A 19,201-nucleotide genomic window follows, 5' to 3' on the forward strand; every position below is an offset into this window, starting at 1 on the left:
TTAATGCGTAAAGTGTGGGATTTTGGATGAGAACCTTACGATTTTTCAAGCTTTCATTGGTTCAGGGGCGTGTCGGCAAACATTGCTCTTGGGGAAGGTTCTGAAGAGTGAAACTGTCGCGAACAATCATGCTTCAGAATATCATCATGGTTGTTACCACGGCATGATGAAAGTTGACAGCGGACGAGTTCGAAAGCAACCACCATGACAATATCACTCTAACCGTGAGATGACTCACGTAAAAAGCAGAATGGCGAAGAAGACCCTGAAAGTTACAATCATGAAAAGGCTAGAGAGGAAGGGAACAAAAAACTACTATTGCCACTCCATCGCGATCTAGGGGCAAAACCTATCATCTCACAATGCCTGGAAAAATAACACATTATCTTGTGTCTTACAATATAGGAAGAGTACCCTATAACAGACAATGAATTAACTTGTTCATGCCTGCTCTCAGAAGATGTTGAAATGTGCCTGTAGAATTTGATCATCTGACAGTGACATTGAGGGGTGATTGCCATGGAAATCTACTGCGGCATGAGCAAGAAGGTGTTCCTCTTGCCATGAAATTGACTTGAGGTCTTCAGACCCTGTCACGTTCACCTGAAACTGATGCAGAGGGTCCAGCTCCTCATCATCGGCCCAGGGTAAATCTTTGTTTTCCGCTGCAGAGTTCAGCTGAAACTCGGTGTTGTTGCTGATGTTGTTTGAGCTGTTGCTGCAATATTTCTTCGCTTCGTGAAAGAATAAGCAGCTCATTCTAGAGACCAGGTTGCCAGATGTATTCTTGTTCTCATGATCAATTTCCATTGAGCTCGACACTGATGAGAATGGAGCAGCGTTCATCTCAAAATATCCTGGATCGACCAGTCTCGATTTGGCACCATGGAGAACAGGGTTGATAGCATTATGGAATTCTAAGGAGGATGAAGGATCAAACAGTGCCCTGTTCAGGAAGACCTCTCCAGCTGGTGATTCCATTGGTCCACCATGCATACCATCTATAGGAAATGCTGGCTCTTTCGCTCTTAGGCTCGATATATCTCGACTTCCCTTGAACTCCTGCAGCGCTTGTGCTGCCTCAATCTCTACGCAATTCTCAGACATGCTGTTTAATTCTCTAAGTGGCTTGTGGGTAACGGGGTCAATACCTTGTTTCGTCAACTTCTTCCTCACATACGAGTTCCAGAAGTTCTTTATCTCATTATCAGTTCGTCCGGGCAATTGCGTGGCAATTTGTGCCCACCTGTTTATGATGAAGGGGTCAAATATTGAAAGTGGCAATTGTACATTGTCTTTTTCTCGTGCTGAAGAATTGTAACTTGTCAGTGTCGCTACCTGTTTCCTAGTGCTGCATGAAGTGTGATGATGAGATCCTCCTCTTGCTGTGAAAACATGCCTCTCTTGAGGTCAGGCCTTAAATAGTTGATCCACCTCAATCTGCAACTCTTTCCACATCTCTGCAAACCTGTAAGAGGATAAAACAGTTGCATCATGAGAATTCAAGTGTTTCTGATGAACATGGAAGATTACAAATGCCCAAGAATGCAGAGTGTCACCAGCTAGCTTCGGAACCGAACTCCAGCATCCCAACCCATGTCTACTTATATAATTGAACAGTTTCTCGTCTTCTTCAGGCGACCATAAACCTTTCCTCAGTTTCTGATTACATGAGCTACGTGCCATTTGAATTGAGAACTGCGCAGGAAAAAAATTTGAAACTTGAGGTGGCTTCTAAGCACTCATTCCCTAAATGAGAGTGCTTGAGGAATATGGGAGAAACGGGAAAATGGGGTGGCTAGTGGGTGGCAAATGAAGTTTTCATGAGGATTTAAAGTGAATAGTCACTAACCATACTTATACCTCAAGTTGGTGTTTGTGTGGGGAATAGAGAGAGAGAGAGAGCTAAGCAATTTGGTGAAGGCAATCAAGTGGGGTTTACGCAAATCTGATGCTTCTTTTGCATCGAGAGTGGATTAGTTTTGAAGACATCTCTGCTCCTCTGTGAGAGAGAGAGAGAGAGACAGAGAGAGAGAGACAGAGATGTGAGGTAACTACATAGGAGTGTGTACTTAGTACTTGAAAATGAGTACGAATGCAGATTTTGTCCCATGAATACTGGAGGGAAACAACAGGGAGGAGGGGATTGGCTTCTGCTGCTAAGATCGATTCCTTATCATAAAGCATGGTGGGCTCTTTTGAAGCACGTTTTGCTCCACTTATGATCACAAACTTCTCAACAACTACCGCTCAGAAGAGTTAACATCTACCTTATCCTTCATTATAGCACTTGTTTATGCTGTTCTTGTACATAAAACATCGCACAGATAACAATCTTCACTAATCTCTAAGTAGGGATATTCACATCATGAAGAGCCAAGCCAACCAATCGTGTTCGACAACACAAGCCAGACAAAGGTGTTTACTTAGATTAGATTAAATCGGTAGCTTTTTTAGAGGGGTAACTAATGATAATTATTTTGGATGGTTCGCCTTTAACTTGATCGAGAAGGTGAGTATAATTGAATGCAGAATATTTGATTCAAGATGCCAGTTAAATATATCGAATAAAATATGATAATAATATTTTTTTCTTCGTTAAATTATTTTTCTGTCCTTGTACATTGCTTTGATTTCCCTTAATTTGGGGTGCATACAGCATGTGGAAGCAACTCACCAGCGTAATCATTTGGAACCTTACCTATTCTGCGAAATGCTCATCACAAAAGCCACAACTCCTCGGGTCACTCCCCTCTTTCCTTTTCTGACAGCTTTCCAATAAAGTAGCATCATCTTCCAAATCTTTGCCTTGCAGCAAAAACTATACGTAATGCATGAACTTTGACACCAATTTATTTAAGAAATTATCAATGGTACATCAATATATATATATATATATATATATATATATATATATATATATATTATCTCATCAATACCCCAAATTTGCAACGTTGACCATAAAAATACATTCCATTAGAGTTCAATCCATAATAGCCATTGAAAGGAGAGTGGGCTCAATTGTAGACTAACCCTTGTACAAGGATTTAAGTATAGTGGATTGGGTATGACTTTTGAATAGTCTCGGATAGTGGAGTAGGCAACAAATTGGAGCTGATTCACTATGACTGGGCGAAGAATTTCTCTATCCCTGGTCTTTGTATTAATGTGTATATCACGCGTCCGATAGTTTGGTTTCTACATAAGTACTAATATTTTGGTGCATATTTCTAGAAGTTTGGGACCATAGCAGATGTCCAGCCTCGAGCAGCAGATTGAGGACAGCCCACTTATTCATCATTTTCTGCGAGAGGAATCTACCAAACAGAGCAACCGTCTGAAGACGCTGCGACAATTCTTCTGCACAGGGAGCGAGACCCAGGACATCTTCCTAAGAAGACAGATGATTAGATTGTTCGGCTTTTGTCCCTTGATTATTGGGAAGGTGTTGCATCAGTTCTTCCTCAGGAGGCTTCCTTGCATGACAGAGGGAGATGTCGCATCAGTTCTTGAGTAGCTTATCAGAAGGTAAGTGAATGGTCTCCATCACTGGTGGTCCTAACTAAGGCTTCTGTCCCTTGATTATTGGGTAGGTTTTTAAACATACGAATTCGAAATGGAGTATCTACTAATGTCCCTTATACAATCGCTATCGAATAGTCGGAAGGTGTGCTTCGGTTGTAATCGAATTCTTACGCGTGTTGCTCATTCAGGTGATTGCATAACTTTCTCATAATGTGATACCAGAGCATTCCTTGAAGGCCAACAATCCAGCACTGTGGAAATAATAAAACTTGAAGACCTACAACCGCCTGTATTTCTCATATTTTCAAGGTCTTATAAATGTCATTTAAGTTTTCAAAGTTCTCATTTAGTTATAGGTGTTTTCTAAAAAAAACCAGTTTTGTCTTTCCAACGAGTCTTGGAATTACTCATACTGGAAGTATGGTTTCATGAGCATGCTATGATGTATAAAAATCATACTTGGTTGATTCATAACTTATTTAAGCTTTTGGCTTGAGAACAAGAAAATTTTCTTGTTTTGTTCTTATCCCTTAGACAGACTACCTACCGGTGGCGAGTAACCTATCAATTTAAGTTCTCATTGTGTTACCTCTTACTTCTTTATACTCTCTCGGGCATCATAATGCTAGAGGATGAAACTCATTTCGTCCTTTAGAATCATTTTCCAAAGAGTTCTCAAAAGGTGAGGCCGACTTTTTCTTGCGAGGTTTAATACCATCAAAAACCTAAAATTAGTACCCATGTGCCACAAACTTCCAAACCGATACATCCATGTCACATTTATCCTAAATTGGTGTATTCACATCACATTTACTCTAAACTAAGATTTTATCAAAAAATAAAAATAAATTCAAATTGATAAGTTTGTGCCATATATATATATATATATTTTGGTAATCGAGGACTTCACTACGGGCCCTCCGTGCCCGGACAGCACTGAAGGATCGGTCCCTCATACCTTGGAAGAGACTAGCATATGACCCAATCATCATAGCCCCCCACTTAAGATGCTAACACCTGAAGATTCGAACTTGCGACCTCGGTGATGAGGAGCAAGCCTAAACCATTACAGCTACCTATCAGTGGGTTACATTTGTGCCATATTTACCCGCAAAAAATCCAATATTTACCTTAATTTACAGTAAATATGACATGAGTAAATAATTGCAATATTGACATATCAATTTGGGAGTTTTTATGAATAAAACTTAGTTTTGTGTAAATGTGACATAAATATCTCAAATTAAGTTTTTTCAGTGGTATTAACTTTTTCATTAATTTCATGTATATAATAAAAAAAATATTATGCCAAAAAAGACGCACACAAGTCTGTTTTGACTTCGTGAATCACAAGTGGGCTCCTTCCTTGGAAAATAATAAGAGTAATGTCTCTCTAACGTGAGCTTAGCGGTCCAAAGTTGATGGACGGGACGTTTTGGCAATGTCAATTTTAATTGTCGATTGTCGATGGAGACGTCGATGCGCCAATGATGTCGAGGCTAGTCGTAGATGTCATGATATTGTGCCAAGTCGGCTTGCCTTTTGTCAAAAACATGTAATTGGTCACGTTTATCAGGAGCACAAAATTGAAGGAAAATGATAATGCAAGGTTGTGTCTTGTATCTTTTTCTTTATGGACCAAATAAAAAGGAGGAAAAGAAAAAGAAAGAAAAGAAAAGAATGGCAAGTAATATGATTGAATTCCGACGTATGATAACGATGGCATTGCCTTCACCTAGCGTAGCATAATGTGTTTCTCATGCATTTACGTGCTTTTTAAGTTTCGATCGAATTGATGATAGTGCTGGAATAAATTTATGCATTGTGCAATAAATTTTAGCACATTGAATCTTATCCTTTTGTGCCCAAGTATACAAAACAATAGACTTCTATGTGATGGATTCTATATGCCCAAGACATGCATCCATCGAGGGCATTGATAAAGGGGGGTGTGGATAAAATAGGGCTTTATCATAACCAATGTGTGTGTCTATATATATATATATATTATTGGACATTTGGGAGCATTACTTGTTTCACAATCATCCACATATGTAGTAAGGAAAATGGATGTATATATATATTATTGGACATTCGGGAGCATTGCTTGTTTCGCAATCATCCACATATGTGGTAAGTTCGAAGCACTCACCTTCTTTTTGTGATAGAGAAAGTAACATATTTTGATAAGTTAATTTGAAACTTATGAAATATTTTGTTGATCTTATTTAAGATGATATATGAGTTGAAATCCTAGAAGGTGATCCGAATATAAGATATGAGGTTGTTCTCTCATATTTTTGTACATGTTCAAAGTATGCTCATGATCAACATCAAATGCTCAAACTTGTCTATTCTCTCATAAAATGCTATTGGTTTTCCTAGTTATTATTTAAATTGTAGTGACGATGATTGATCTAATTTGTTTCAATCCGTCTCAAAGTGAATTGATTGGAGATGTGCTTCGAGATTCCTTGGTCCCCCATGAACTCATGTCCCGACACCAAATCAACCCTATCATCAGCTCTTTTCTCAAGTCAAAAGTGGCAATTAAGAGTGCCTTGAGAAGAAAAACCCTCAAAGCTAAAAGATAATAAAGCAAGGTTGTTGATTACCTCATGTCTCCAAATTGATGTTAACAATATGATTTGACGCCAGCACTGTGCTGCCCTAATTCAAGAAAGATGTCCTCGTTAAATTTGGCAATTTGACCCTTAAATTCTAGCTTCGCTTTGAATGACATATAGGGAAAGGTGATAATATGGCATGGAATCATTTGATGACAATGGATCTATATCATCTGTCTTACAAGTATAATGAAGAAACTAACATAATTTTAACGGATCTATAGAAGAAACCCTCGTCTTAATTCAAGAGAACCATTCTTATAAAGTTCTTTTTTCAATGACAGTTGTATAGGAATGTGATAATACCGGGTAAGCAAAATTATAAATGGATATTGATCATCGCGTCTTATGGTCGTATAGCAATGGTATAAGTATAATTTTAACGAGACCCATGAATGAAGTTGTCGTGAGTTTATTCCGAGCGTTTTTCCTATACTTGGGAAAAATTTGCATGTGGAATTAGACCACATCGATCAAAGAAGTTCGTAAAGAATCGTCTGCAATGAGCAATTGAATTATATTGTCATATTTTTACAAGTAGAATAGCCGGGGCCAAGCAAATCAACCCTTGAAATGAATCTCGTAATCAAAGCGGCTTGGGCTTGCGGTTGCAAATTGGCAAAAAGGCCCCGACGTTTATGCTCAGGCCACGTACTAAGAGACATTTACAATGCTGTCATTTTGTCTTTGGACTCGTTCTCTGGATGATACGGGTTGGTTTGTCCTCTTGAGTCTTTATTTGCCCCAACTCAGCCTAACGACATTTCCTTCTTTGACAATAGCTTGAATCAGATTGATCGGCCGATTCTCGATTGAATCAAGTAGGCCGGTAAGGTAAAAGCCCATTGAGCCAGCAAAAGCCATTTGGTTCCAAAGATCAATGTTCTAAACCGCCGAGTGGAGCAATTACCTAAGAAAAGTGGTTATTGCGTAAAATTGATTTCATTTGAGGAAATAAAAAATAAAAAAAAGTTGCTAAGAAGAAAATTCAATCTGAATAATGTATCTTATAAATGAAAAAAAAAAAAATTAATAATCAAGTTCTTGGATATGAAGCTGTGTATTTCATGTTTATCCAAAGAATTCCGATTCGAATTCATTTTCAAGATCTTGAAATTAGATTTTGAAATTTTTTGTTAAAAATCGACCCATCTCAGGATTGATCATCTTTAATTCACACGTATTGGATAGGGCTATGTCAAATGAGTTTCTCTCTAGGTGACCCAAGAGTTGCCAAACTTAAAAGGTGGTTTGTGTCAAAATCGAATTTAGGGGGGTTGCTTTGCAAAAAGGGAGCCACTTCGGGGAGGCTAATTCTAATAGGAAAAGAGACAAAACCCGAAAACCGAAAATAGCATTCGGGTAGAATCCGTTTCTCTCGGTTCAGAGTTCAAAATATTAGTTCCGGTTCGACCCGTCTTCTTCTGCAATTTCTCGTTTCCGAGCGAGCGAGCGAGAGAGAGAGAGAGAGAGGCGCGCGGCGGAGATGGTCGAGAGCAGCGGCGGCGCGTCGCTGCCGTCGGTGGGGCAGGACGCGCGGAAGCGGCGCGTGAGCTACTTCTACGAGCCGACGATCGGCGACTACTACTACGGGCAGGGGCACCCGATGAAGCCCCACAGGATCCGGATGGCGCACAACCTCATCGTCCACTACTACCTGCACCGCCGCATGGAGATCAGCCGCCCCTTCCCCGCCGCCACCACCGACATCCGCCGCTTCCACTCTGAGGACTACGTCACCTTCATCTCCTCCGTCACCCCCGAGACCGTCTCCGACCCGGCCTTCTCCCGCCAACTCAAGCGCTTCAACGTCGGCGAGGACTGCCCCGTCTTCGACGGCATCTTCGGGTTCTGCCAGGCCTCCGCCGGCGGTTCCATGGGCGCCGCCGTCAAGCTCAACCGCGGCGACTCCGACATCGCCCTCAATTGGGCCGGCGGGCTGCATCACGCCAAGAAGTCCGAGGCTTCTGGGTTTTGCTATGTCAACGATATCGTGCTTGGGATTCTCGAGCTCCTCAAGGTCCACAAGGTATAAAGTTTCTCTTTTTTTTTGTTTTTTTGTTTTTTTTGGTAATGTCTCTCTTTGCAAATGCATCCTGAGATTTACAGGTAATGCGTGGTTAGGAAATGTTTAGAGATGAACAGTCTTGATTAATTCTAGCCTAGTCGGGAGATGTTAGAATTAGATATGTCTTCCTCAGATATTATCTGGTTTTCATGGAATTTTACATCTTCATTCCTATCGCTTATTAGTGTTCCGGGATTGTTTAGATATAGGCAATGTGCATGTGCCTTTCTCAGTTTTAGGGTCTTGCTGCTTGAAGAAATTAGGGAATATCCAATTAGAGCACCTCGATTTCGGATAGTTTTTTCTGCCGTCTCTGTAGTCTATTAGCATGCTCTTGAATTTGCCATGTCCTTGGTATGACTAATCACAGCCAAACCAATTGTTTTGCTGGATCCCTTTGATTTATTTCATATGAATTTTCAGCGTGTTCTCTACGTGGATATCGATGTTCACCATGGGGATGGGGTGGAGGAGGCATTTTATACGACGGATAGAGTCATGACCGTATCTTTCCATAAGTTTGGGGACTTCTTCCCTGGAAGCGGGCACATTAAGGACACCGGGGCAGGGCCTGGGAAGAACTACGCCCTCAATGTGCCACTGAATGATGGCATAGATGATGAAAGTTTCCGTGGTATGTTTCGCCCCATTATCCAAAAGGTTATGGAAGTATATCAACCGGATGCCGTTGTTCTTCAGTGTGGGGCAGATTCACTGTCTGGAGACCGATTGGGATGCTTCAATTTGTCTGTGAAAGGTCATGCAGATTGCCTCCGTTTTCTAAGATCTTTTAACGTTCCTTTAATGGTCTTGGGTGGGGGAGGTTATACAATGAGAAATGTCGCTCGTTGCTGGTGTTACGAGGTCAGTGCCTCTGTCTGTCTGTCTCTGTTGATTATTTTACCTTTGCATAGCATTTGGGTGTTTTCCTAAATGCTTGTATTTTGCTTTTGTCGCACAGACAGCTGTTGCGGTGGGAGTAGAACCTGAAAATGACTTGCCTTACAATGAGTATTACGAGTACTTTGGCCCAGATTATACTCTTCATGTCGAGCCATGTAGCATGGAGAATCTTAATGCACCAAAAGATTTGGAGAGAATCAGGTTTGCTTGTCCCTTCTTTCTGATTATAGATAGAGTTTACATAAATAAATGTTATGTCTTTTTTCTAGTTTTTGTGTACTTTTTCTGGATATACTACATCCACTCAACAGCTTGTTCAGAAACGAAAAGGAGAGAACAAACTCCTGATTAGTGGCATTTGCAATTTATTTTCCATTCATAATATTTAGAGACTTATACGTTTCTTCTGGTTGAGATGATGTTGTTGATCATGTCCGGAGAAGTGATATGGTGAATTGGTCTGAAAAATATAATGGTCCTGTTTCTGTCACATGCATGCTGCTTATCCTATTATATTTGTAAGTCTTGTACTGATAAATAGGCGATTAGTTATTCATCAGTTGATTTTTTTCCTCCAGTAGGTTCTAGGACTATTTACTAGACGCAGTGTTGCACAATTGTCAGAGTCTTTTTTGAGAGTGTCGGCTTTATAAGGGTGTCCATGCTTTTGCTTAAGAAGTCGCAAAAGGTTGCTTGAAAATTCTCTTGTAATATGAAGATCTGGCTTCATTATTTATTTATTCTCTTTTCAGCACACTGCTTTCTTTTATAGTTAAGTTTTTTAACTTGTTTGATATTTTCTACTTGCAATGAGAGATTTTACTCTCTATAGTTATGTGTTGCAAAGAGAACTAGAGTAACTAATACAAGCAATCTGCACTGTCCTCAGGGAAGTAGTATGCTTCTGGTAATTGTGTATTAGACCAGTTCTTTTGTTTTAGGAGTCTATGGAGATAATTCTTCCACGGACTCATAAGAGTGCTGTTGAAATTGAATCAACAATAAGGGTCCGGTTGTTCAAAGGAAAACTGTTTCTGAGAAATTGTTTTCCGTCTCTGTGGTGTTTAGATGAGGAAAACTATTTGATCTGCGAAAAGTGTTTTTCATGGACTGAAAACAACAAGCTTAGATTAGGGGAAAATGACATCCTCTTTTGGTAAGAAGGAAAACACTTTACCTAAATCAGCTCACACAATTGAAAACTAACCATTTTCTTTGATAATGAGTTTCCATGGAAAATATTTTCCTTTAACGTGAAGTTTTCAGTGAAACAAACGGACCCTAAGATTCAAAGTGTGTTGGGAGGCAATTCTCTGTCTCCACTCTGGGATTTTTAGATTGATACAACACAAACATGTGGCTCTTGTCGCTATATTTCTGATAGTGGATAAAATTGCTCTATTCATTCGTAGTTTTTTTTGGAAAATCTTTCTGCTCAAGATTTCTTTAATTTGTCGGTTTCAATTCCTCTGTACCCTCTAATAACCAGCCTAGGCATGGACCTGCATTTTAACTACTGTTTGGAGTTTAATCTTAATAATGTTCCTCCCTACTTGAATTAGTTTTTGACAAGTATTGTATCTCAGGAATATGTTATTAGAGCAGCTATCGAGAATCCCACATGCACCAAGTGTACCTTTTCAAATGACACCGCCCATTACACAAGAGCCAGAAGAGGTAGGTTGTTGGACTGTTGGACTCTTCCCAGATATTATTTGTCCTTTTGTGTTGTTCAGTATTAGGTTTGAAAAATCTGCAGGCAGAGGAAGATATGGATGAAAGGCCAAAGCCACGCATTTGGAATGGTGAGGATTATGAATCGGATGCTGAAGAAGACAAGAGTCAGCATAGATCATCAAATGCTGATGCTTTGCATGATGAAAATGTTGAAATGAGGTCAGACATTTCCTATCTGTGTTGCAACCTTTCTCTAATCCATGTAGAAGCATCTCTACTTCCGAGTGTTTTTTCCTTCCCAAGGTGGTTGTTTTGAAAAAACCTTTTCAGAGCTTATTTGGAAGCATTGGTGATTTACCTTCCAGTAGCATTAAGTGACTTGGACTTTTGGCAAAATCCAGTGCTTGTATCACTAAGTTTCCATCCTCAAAGGGCCACTGAGCAGTTCACCAAGTAACTTGACACTAAAGTAACTATAAGATCAATTGTAATTGGGATAATCTTGGTTCCTTAATTACGAAAACCTAGAGAGTGGGAAGAAAAGAAAAGCAAGAATAGATAAATCATCTACAAGTACCTCTTGTCTTTGCATTTATACTTTTGAAACATGCAGCATGTATCCTGAGATATGATAGGACACACACTATATGAGCTGAAGGGAAATCGATCAGTTCATTGAGACCTATTTTATCGATCTCTTCTTTGGATGCTTTTTGCTTCTTTTTCCTTGATTTGTCCGCCCTCTTCCCTCACCACCCCCCCCTCCCTCCCCCTCCCGGCCGCCCTTTTCTTCTCTTCTTCCCCCTTCCTCCCTTTTTAATGCTGGTTGTGGGCGATCCATGATTCCATAGTTATTTGAGTTTTTTGATCAATGCAGGGACAGTGTTGGTGAAAACAGTGGGGACAAAACAAGGGAAGATCGTTCTCCATCTTGACAAAGATCAGCAAAGATCAGCTCTAACTCTTGTGTACTTTTGGGTCTTTCTGATATGCGATGCATGTAATTCTTTCTAGGCCAGGAGATAACCTTATCAAGCCAATAGAGTCTAATGGTTGGCCACACTGGATGATTGCTGATAGACGAGGCGGGTTATGTTTATCAGGTGTCACAGTGCATGTTGGAATAGGAAGACTGAATTGCTGAGTGTAAATGGGATGTTTTCTTATGTCTCCAGCTGATGTGGTTTGTTTCATTGGCTCATGTGAGATGGATTTACTTAGTTACCCAGATGTGTCATTATATTGTCATGCTGTTGTCGTATCGGTTTGGTTCCCATTTCGATCATCTTTGGTAAGATTATCAAGGTTTATGCAAGTTATGCAGCTGCGCGACTGCATCACTTTTGGCAACTAGCATTTAGGTTTTTTTTATCCCTTTTAATGCTCTCAACCTAATCATTCTGAAGTGAAATTGGAAATGAGTTTGTAAGGGATAACAATACAAATGGTCCATGAACTTAGGCTAAATATGTAACGTGACTTCTGAATTTTAACCAAATGTGTAATGTAGTCTTTGAATTTTTTATTTGTCCAATATGGTCTCATGCTCAATCTAGTTCTGAATGATATGGAAATGTTTAATAATATCTCTTTATTAATTCAAGTTTGGAGGCAAAATTATTTATTTTCATATAATTCAGGGTTTAAATTGAATATGTATCAAAATTTTAGGGATTATATTGAACAAATTAAAAGTTTATGACCGTATCGTAGAGTGAGCTAATTTTCGGAGACTAATATTGAATAAATTAAAAATTTAGGGATTATATTATATATTCCGTTAAAGTTATCATATTTTTTTCAATTAATAATTCATTTGCAGATTATGATTACTACTAACTTGAAAGCTTATGGCATCGTTGGGGATGTCGGCTGCGAATTTTATAGTTTCGAGTTGCGCCCGCGAGCTGTAAATTAAAATTCTTCGCTCCCTTGTGCTGCGCCCAACGCCAATCAGACAAACGATGTCGTCCCTCTCCTCGCCACTCGCTCACCTCCTTCCCCTTCCAATCCCTCCTCCCATCTCGTTCACCACCGCCTCCGCCCTCCGCCTCATCCCACCGGAACGCCGCCGCCGCCATTCCGTCTCCGTCTCCGTCTCCGCCGCCCCCGCCGCCACCCAGGACGATGGGATCCCCGCCGACGATGTCAAGACCCTGGTCCGGTTCAAGTCCCGCCACAACTACATCCGCGTGCTGGAGGTCTCCCGGCGGTGCGACCACCCCTTCGCCGGCTCCCGCCTCCTCCTCCTCGACTCCCCGGGCAACATCCACAGCATCTCCTTCCTCCTCAAGCCCCTCACCTCCACCTACCTCGACGTCTTCGCCACCCTGCCCCCCATCCTCCCCCCCGGCCCCATCGGCGTCCTCGGCTTCGGCGCGGGCTCCGCCGCCAGGCTGCTCCTCGAGCTCTACCCCCGCGGGGTGGTGCACGGGTGGGAGCTCGACCCGGCCGTCATCGACGTCGCGAGGGAGTACTTCGGCCTCTCGCGGCTCGAGAAGGATCACCGAGATCGGATCTTTGTCCACATCGGGGACGCGCTGAAGGCGAGCGCGAGGGACGGCTTCGCGGGCCTTCTGGTGGACTTGTTCAGCAGAGGACGGTTGGTGCCGGAGCTCCAGGATCCGAGGACGTGGGAGAGGCTGAGGAAGGAGCTGAGGAGGGGAGGGAGGCTGATGGTGAACGCGGGAGGGAGCTGCGTGGAGGCGGAGGATAAGAGCAGAGACGGGAGGGTGATCATGGAGGAGACACTGGAGGCGATGCGTGAGGTGTTCGGGGAGCAGGTTCAGGTGTTGAGGCTCGGGAATAGGCAGGACGACAGCTCGCTCGCTCTCACGGGTCGAATGCCGGATCTCGATGCGTGGAAGGCGGGGCTCCCCAAGCCCTTGAGGCGTTATGTCGATCTGTGGAGGCCGATCAGCGGTTATAAGAGATGAGTAAAGAAGGTGGAGCTGTTCAGGATGAGGTGCACGTCATGTGTTTGTGTTTATTCCTGTGTGAGGAAGCTGGAGTGCGACTGAGCGTGTACTTGAATTTGGACAAATCAGTGATGAAATGCGACACCCATTACTTGAATTCGGACAAATTAGTGTCTTCTTCTTCGCGAGACTAAGATAAACAATGGAGATTGATACATTCATGGGTGCATTTTCCAGAACATTTCTCAACTGCTGGGCTCATACAGGAGTTGCACTCACCAAACTCATGGCCCAGTACGCAAGGACCCATCCTCAATATATCAATTGCTGCGTTATAAAACTTCCGAGTAACAAGCCCACATGTCGAAATGATCACAAAAGCATTCAGTCTCTCGAGGCTTCCACGATGGACAAGATGGTGCACGAGGTCTCTAAATTTAACCTGCACTGCTAGTTCCTTTTTTAAGTTTCCATATCAAAAGAATGCTAGTTATCTGCTTTTCATACCCATGGACAGATGAGATGCTGCAAAAGCCTAATTACTCTCTCGTAAAGTCTTAAACATAGGGCTGGTATAAACATGAGGTTCCTTTTTCCACAAAGAATCAGAATCTTGGGTGCAAGATTAAAGAGAGAGGGAAAGGAATGGAGGATTAAGGTTGGACTTTATCAACCTAGGGGCAGCTTTTTTCCTGGGCATTGCTTTAGGCGCTCCTGACACATTTGCCAGATTAAGAAAACGTTAATCACCCCCGAGGAGATGATGACTTGGTAAGAAAATTAATGTCATTGGGTGGTCCTCAATTTTATGTGATGGTGAACTATGCAACGTAATGACCAAGTTTATATATGTTCACGACTGCATATAAGCTACTAGATCACATTCCTACAGGGAGGGAGAGAGAGAGAGAGAGAGAGAGAGGGCGAGCTATGAATGATCTACGACTGCTTTGGTTCAGATGACCCACATGGAATGTTCGCTAGAAATCCGGCAGGCGTGCTTCGTTGGCAGTTGATAGAGGTAAGAAAGCAAGAGACATGGACGCGGAGGAGGTAAAGGAACACTTATTATTGTATCTATCGCGTGTTTTCCATAGGTTGTTGCACGGTGATTTGATGCATATAGACCTTAGGCCATGAGCTGAAGGGGGCCATAGCAACTTTTTCTAGGGCCGAACTTCAAGTACTACTACTTCAGATAGATATTAGACATGGATATAGTACGCAATTGCTAAGTCCACAGAGAGAGTCTGGATGATATGGTCTTTTTCATGAAACTCTTACCCTTCTAGTCGAAAATCTCATGTTCTCATACCAAACTACACAATGAATGCTTTAGCTTGCTCTTCTAATGAATAATGATGACAGTACTGTGATCAATTTCGTTGAATTCTTTATTTACACTGTAAAGTGGTGGCTTTTAAATGAGTGAATCATATTTAAGAATTCTATCACTTCTATCATATAAATATTGAAGACAAAATTCTACTTTAAATCTATAAACTTGCTTGTACCTTTTTTTTCATTAGGTTCTTGAATTTTTAAATTTATCTAATCGAAATGTCAAACTTGCATAACTTTTCTAATTAACTAGATCTAATTGACCATTAGAGTTGGCAAGAGTCCGACATGAAAAGCTCAAGTGAAGTGTTTTCATGTTGAGTAATCTCATTGCTCAAAGTTGGGTCGAGAGTCTTCCTCATTAGAGTTTTTAGCTCCACTCATAAGCCAATGGTTAACATTTGTAAAAACTAATTTTCCATTAGACTCTTATACTAACTTCAGTGAATACATCGACTATATAACTAATTAGTTTTGAAGTCAAAGGTACTTGATTGATTAGAAAGTATCTATAATGTAATTCAATCTTCTTCTAATTATTATAGATAAGAGAACAAAGATCACGAAACTTATTCTCGTTAACTTATTCTGATCTTTATATCTCTAATGACAAGGTGCACATGTTATATATAGTTGGACAAAAAAAATTGTGGACTACACAAAAGAGACATACACTGAGGACAGTGTCCTTTTCTCGAATGCCCTCCACATGGGGATTGGAGGAAACCCTAGTTCATGGGGAGGAAGAAGAGATAGGGAATAGGAGAGAGAGAGAGAGAGAGGGGGGGTGTAGGCACATAGCTAGGCCAAAGGGCAAAGGACAGGGCCAACTAAAGATGGTCGGGGCAATTGAAAGGGACTCACATTACCATTTACCAAATAGTTCTCTTGACAACTACATTTCTCCTTCTCCAAAGGCCCCACTCACCATCACCATATGTTATATATATATATAGACCCCTTTCTTCTTAGGATGCCCTTTTACATTTTGTGATTTCTTGTTGCTGCATGCACATCATCATTCAAGCATATTCAGCTGTAATTAACGATTATTTAGATTAGTTACTTTTGATTTTATACTTCCGTGTAATTTTGACCAAAGGGTTGAACTTGCATTAAGTACCATGGTAAGATGGTATTCCTAAAATTCATGTCACTATTACTATTGAGAAACGTGGCTTGACATTATTTTCACATATATTGACTTCAATCATTAAAGTTCCTGATTCGAGTAGTAGTTTTCATGATCTTCTCGTCGTGAGAAAGAAAATGCCTGGAAAGTTTTGTTATGAAAATGAGAAACTTTGGACTATCCCCATCACTTAAATTCAAGAATCTTGGCTGAGAAGAAAAAGCTGAGGAGAATAATAAGTAGGTGCAGCACCAATGCCCAGTGTGGGTTTCTCTGTTCAGCATGCAATCAATTGAAGCGATTAAGTCAGCCCGCAATAACATTTCCCATTTTGGAATGAGAATGAGATTCATTAATCATGCGTATAAGAAGCACAGACATTTTTTTCCTATTTTTTTTCCTACCTGAGCAATATACTTTAATAAATTGAACTTGATGAAGAGCTAGGTTAAGGTGTGAGAGCTGCTATATGTAGGCACAACTTTACCAATATAGCCCCTTCCCGGTTAAAACCCATCATAGCCTACATAAACACAACCATAGCATAGAGGGGTCCTTTTAGTATTCTATAAAAAATTCTCTGTCACTTGTACACATGTCAGCAGAAACCTGTTGTTGCCTCCATCATCCATTATCGAACAATACTTTGGATGAACCCGTGATGGTACCTTCACATTACATGATTTTGCAACAGTCCATCTTCTGATTTCACCATACATTGATTCACGCCTGAAAAAGGTAGGGGAAGAGGGCATGGAATTCACCGGACAAAGCGAAGCAATCGTCAATCGCATGGTCAGAGGATTCAAAGGATTTGGTTCTCAATACATTATACCTATTCACGCATACATACATACATGTAACGTATTCATTTTTTCCGGTCTTAAGTGCCTATCAATTTGTAGGAAAACATTACATATGTGGACATTTTGTTAATGATATAGCAAATATAGTCAATTAATTTAAGAAGTATGCAGAGTCCTTTATTTTGGTTAGGGTTCACAAGAAGTCATGTTGTTGTTCAAAACGTGAAGGATTATGCTTGTTGATTAATATGTTTTGTTTTCACATATAATTGATGAAAATGGTCATCTTATCGGCCATCTCGAATATAACAAAATGATTAAACATCACCCCTAATGTTATCAGTACTGTGATGATAGGAAATATATATAATGAGTAGTGTATGAATTTTGAGGATTTTTCTCCCTATTATCCCTTGCTGTAATATTTCTTCTTAGATAAATCATGATAAGAAGAATAAGCTATAAGGCAAAAAACTTGCTTATCAAGTTATAAGTATTTATAGGTCTGTTAAGTATACTGTGGTTTCTCCAACTTCCACTCTAGGATAATGACCCTTTGTCGCAGACATAAACGCACGATCCAAAAAGTCAATGATTCAAGCAACAAGTAGCAAGAATTTAATCGCTTCCCTTCTCTCTTTCTTGCCCCTTCAGCACATCCTAGCTTACTAGAATATGCGCACGTATAGAGAGGGTCTAGCAGTGGATTTGTAGAAGCCCTAGCGAGTTGACAGATGAAGAAAAAAAATTGCGTGTTTCATCCCAAGAGACCGTAGAAAAGGGGGAATGGAAAGCATAGTGAGTGTAGGCTCACGATCTTGCAGTTCTGAGGGCGTGCCACTTGCATTTACAGGGGATATCGATTCGAAGTCCTCAATGATTTTTCTATTATTGTTCATGTTCGTCGTGCACCCTTTTTGACTATATGAATGGGTCGTTGTATTTCAAGAACACTGCTTAAAGTGTTGAAAAGGAGAGGAAGAAAACAGAAGAAAAAAAGAAGCTAGAAAGCTGCCCCTAGTTCAAAAAATGAGTGGCAGATTGATGGATCACCTTACTATGTATCTGGAATAATGTAACTGATATGGGCAAGGATGAGTATTTGTTGGTAAATTGGGAAAAGTGAAAAACCAACCAATTTGTCCTGAGTCTCTTGTTTGAATAATTTATTAAAAAGAAGATGTCGAGGACTTGCCTCCGGGCACCTGTGAAGCCTTATTTACCGTGTTTTGGAGATTTAAAATTTATTCTTGAAGTAGGCGACTTCATTAAAGTGGATAATTCTTCCATTTTTAGAGCGTCTCCGAAAATTTTATTTCCATTTTAAAGTAATTTAAGTAGTACCTTAGGGACACTTAGAAGATCCTTAATAAAGTATTAGCATACACCATTAAACAAAAATTGAATATATTAGATCGTATGAAGATATTGAAACTTTTTCATAAACATTAATTTTTTTTTTCCGTTCGAACGAGAAAACCAATAAAATATGTCAAAGTAAAAGGGCCTTCAAATGAGTTTCCTGCTGAATGTAGTCTTAAAATTTCCATCATATTATGAATGCCACATTAAAATTACATTCCATTAGAAAGAAAAGTTGAGAGTAAATCAGATTTTTACTGCCACTAGAAGAGTGATGAAACTGGAAAATATTGACCGCCTACCATATTATAAGAATATCTAACATATGAATTTTTCCTCTGTTTAAAAGAATTTAGACTATTGAATCTATTTATCCCGGAAGTATACAAAACATCGCCATGAAAAAAAGGAAAAGAAAAGATGCATTCATAGCCAAGAATTTATGAGCTATTGGGCGTCTTATCAACATACCGATTTCTATGGAATTCGTTCGTTTCTTTTTGGGCTGAAATCGCTGTTGCACCTTCAAACCATTAATTTGTATGTGTGACCATTAGTGAAACAAAGTGCATTACTTGCTATTGAAACAATTGATATATGAAATTGAATTGTCATCAATAATTTAAGTTTTTCTTTTAGTGAAATTGAGTCCCACTAACATTGATAGATTCGAATTATCATTTGGGTAATTTCCTAGTACCTAACTCTTGCAATGGTACTCAGACAAGCGTTATACTCTATGTGCACAATATCCGTTTTTGTTTGGCCTCTTTGCACATTTCATTCGAGAAGAAGAAGTTTTGTAATGGGTTTCACCTAACTGATTGAAAACGATTAACTAT

At 40.2% G+C, this 19,201-nt stretch overlaps 3 protein-coding genes across 3 annotated transcripts; 2 read left to right on the top strand and 1 right to left on the bottom strand.

The window, feature by feature from the left end:
* Positions 1–188: 188 nt before the first annotated feature.
* Positions 189–1,895, bottom strand: LOC104426233 (myb-related protein Hv33). The gene is made up of 3 exons (XM_010039222.3): positions 1,560–1,895; positions 1,339–1,468; positions 189–1,246 (listed from the first exon to the last, which is right to left on the bottom strand). Exons 1-3 carry the CDS (start codon positions 1,684–1,686, stop codon positions 454–456), a joined length of 1,050 nt encoding a protein of 349 aa, XP_010037524.2. The 5' UTR covers positions 1,687–1,895; the 3' UTR covers positions 189–453.
* Positions 1,896–7,570: 5,675 nt separating this feature from the next.
* On the top strand, positions 7,571–12,085 carry LOC104426234 (histone deacetylase 6). Its single transcript, XM_010039223.3, has 6 exons — positions 7,571–8,181; positions 8,644–9,084; positions 9,182–9,324; positions 10,710–10,800; positions 10,883–11,019; positions 11,678–12,085. The coding sequence occupies exons 1-6, from the start codon at positions 7,639–7,641 to the stop codon at positions 11,733–11,735; spliced, it is 1,413 nt and encodes a 470-aa protein (XP_010037525.1). The 5' UTR covers positions 7,571–7,638; the 3' UTR covers positions 11,736–12,085.
* Positions 12,086–12,665: 580 nt separating this feature from the next.
* Positions 12,666–13,875, top strand: LOC104426235. The gene has a single exon (XM_010039224.3). The coding sequence runs from the start codon at positions 12,765–12,767 to the stop codon at positions 13,734–13,736; it is 972 nt and encodes a 323-aa protein (XP_010037526.2). The 5' UTR covers positions 12,666–12,764; the 3' UTR covers positions 13,737–13,875.
* The last annotated feature ends 5,326 nt before the right edge of the window (positions 13,876–19,201 follow it).

Source organism: Eucalyptus grandis, chromosome 11 (assembly GCF_016545825.1).
Source record: "Eucalyptus grandis isolate ANBG69807.140 chromosome 11, ASM1654582v1, whole genome shotgun sequence".
Classification (NCBI taxonomy): Eukaryota; Viridiplantae; Streptophyta; class Magnoliopsida; order Myrtales; family Myrtaceae; genus Eucalyptus; species Eucalyptus grandis.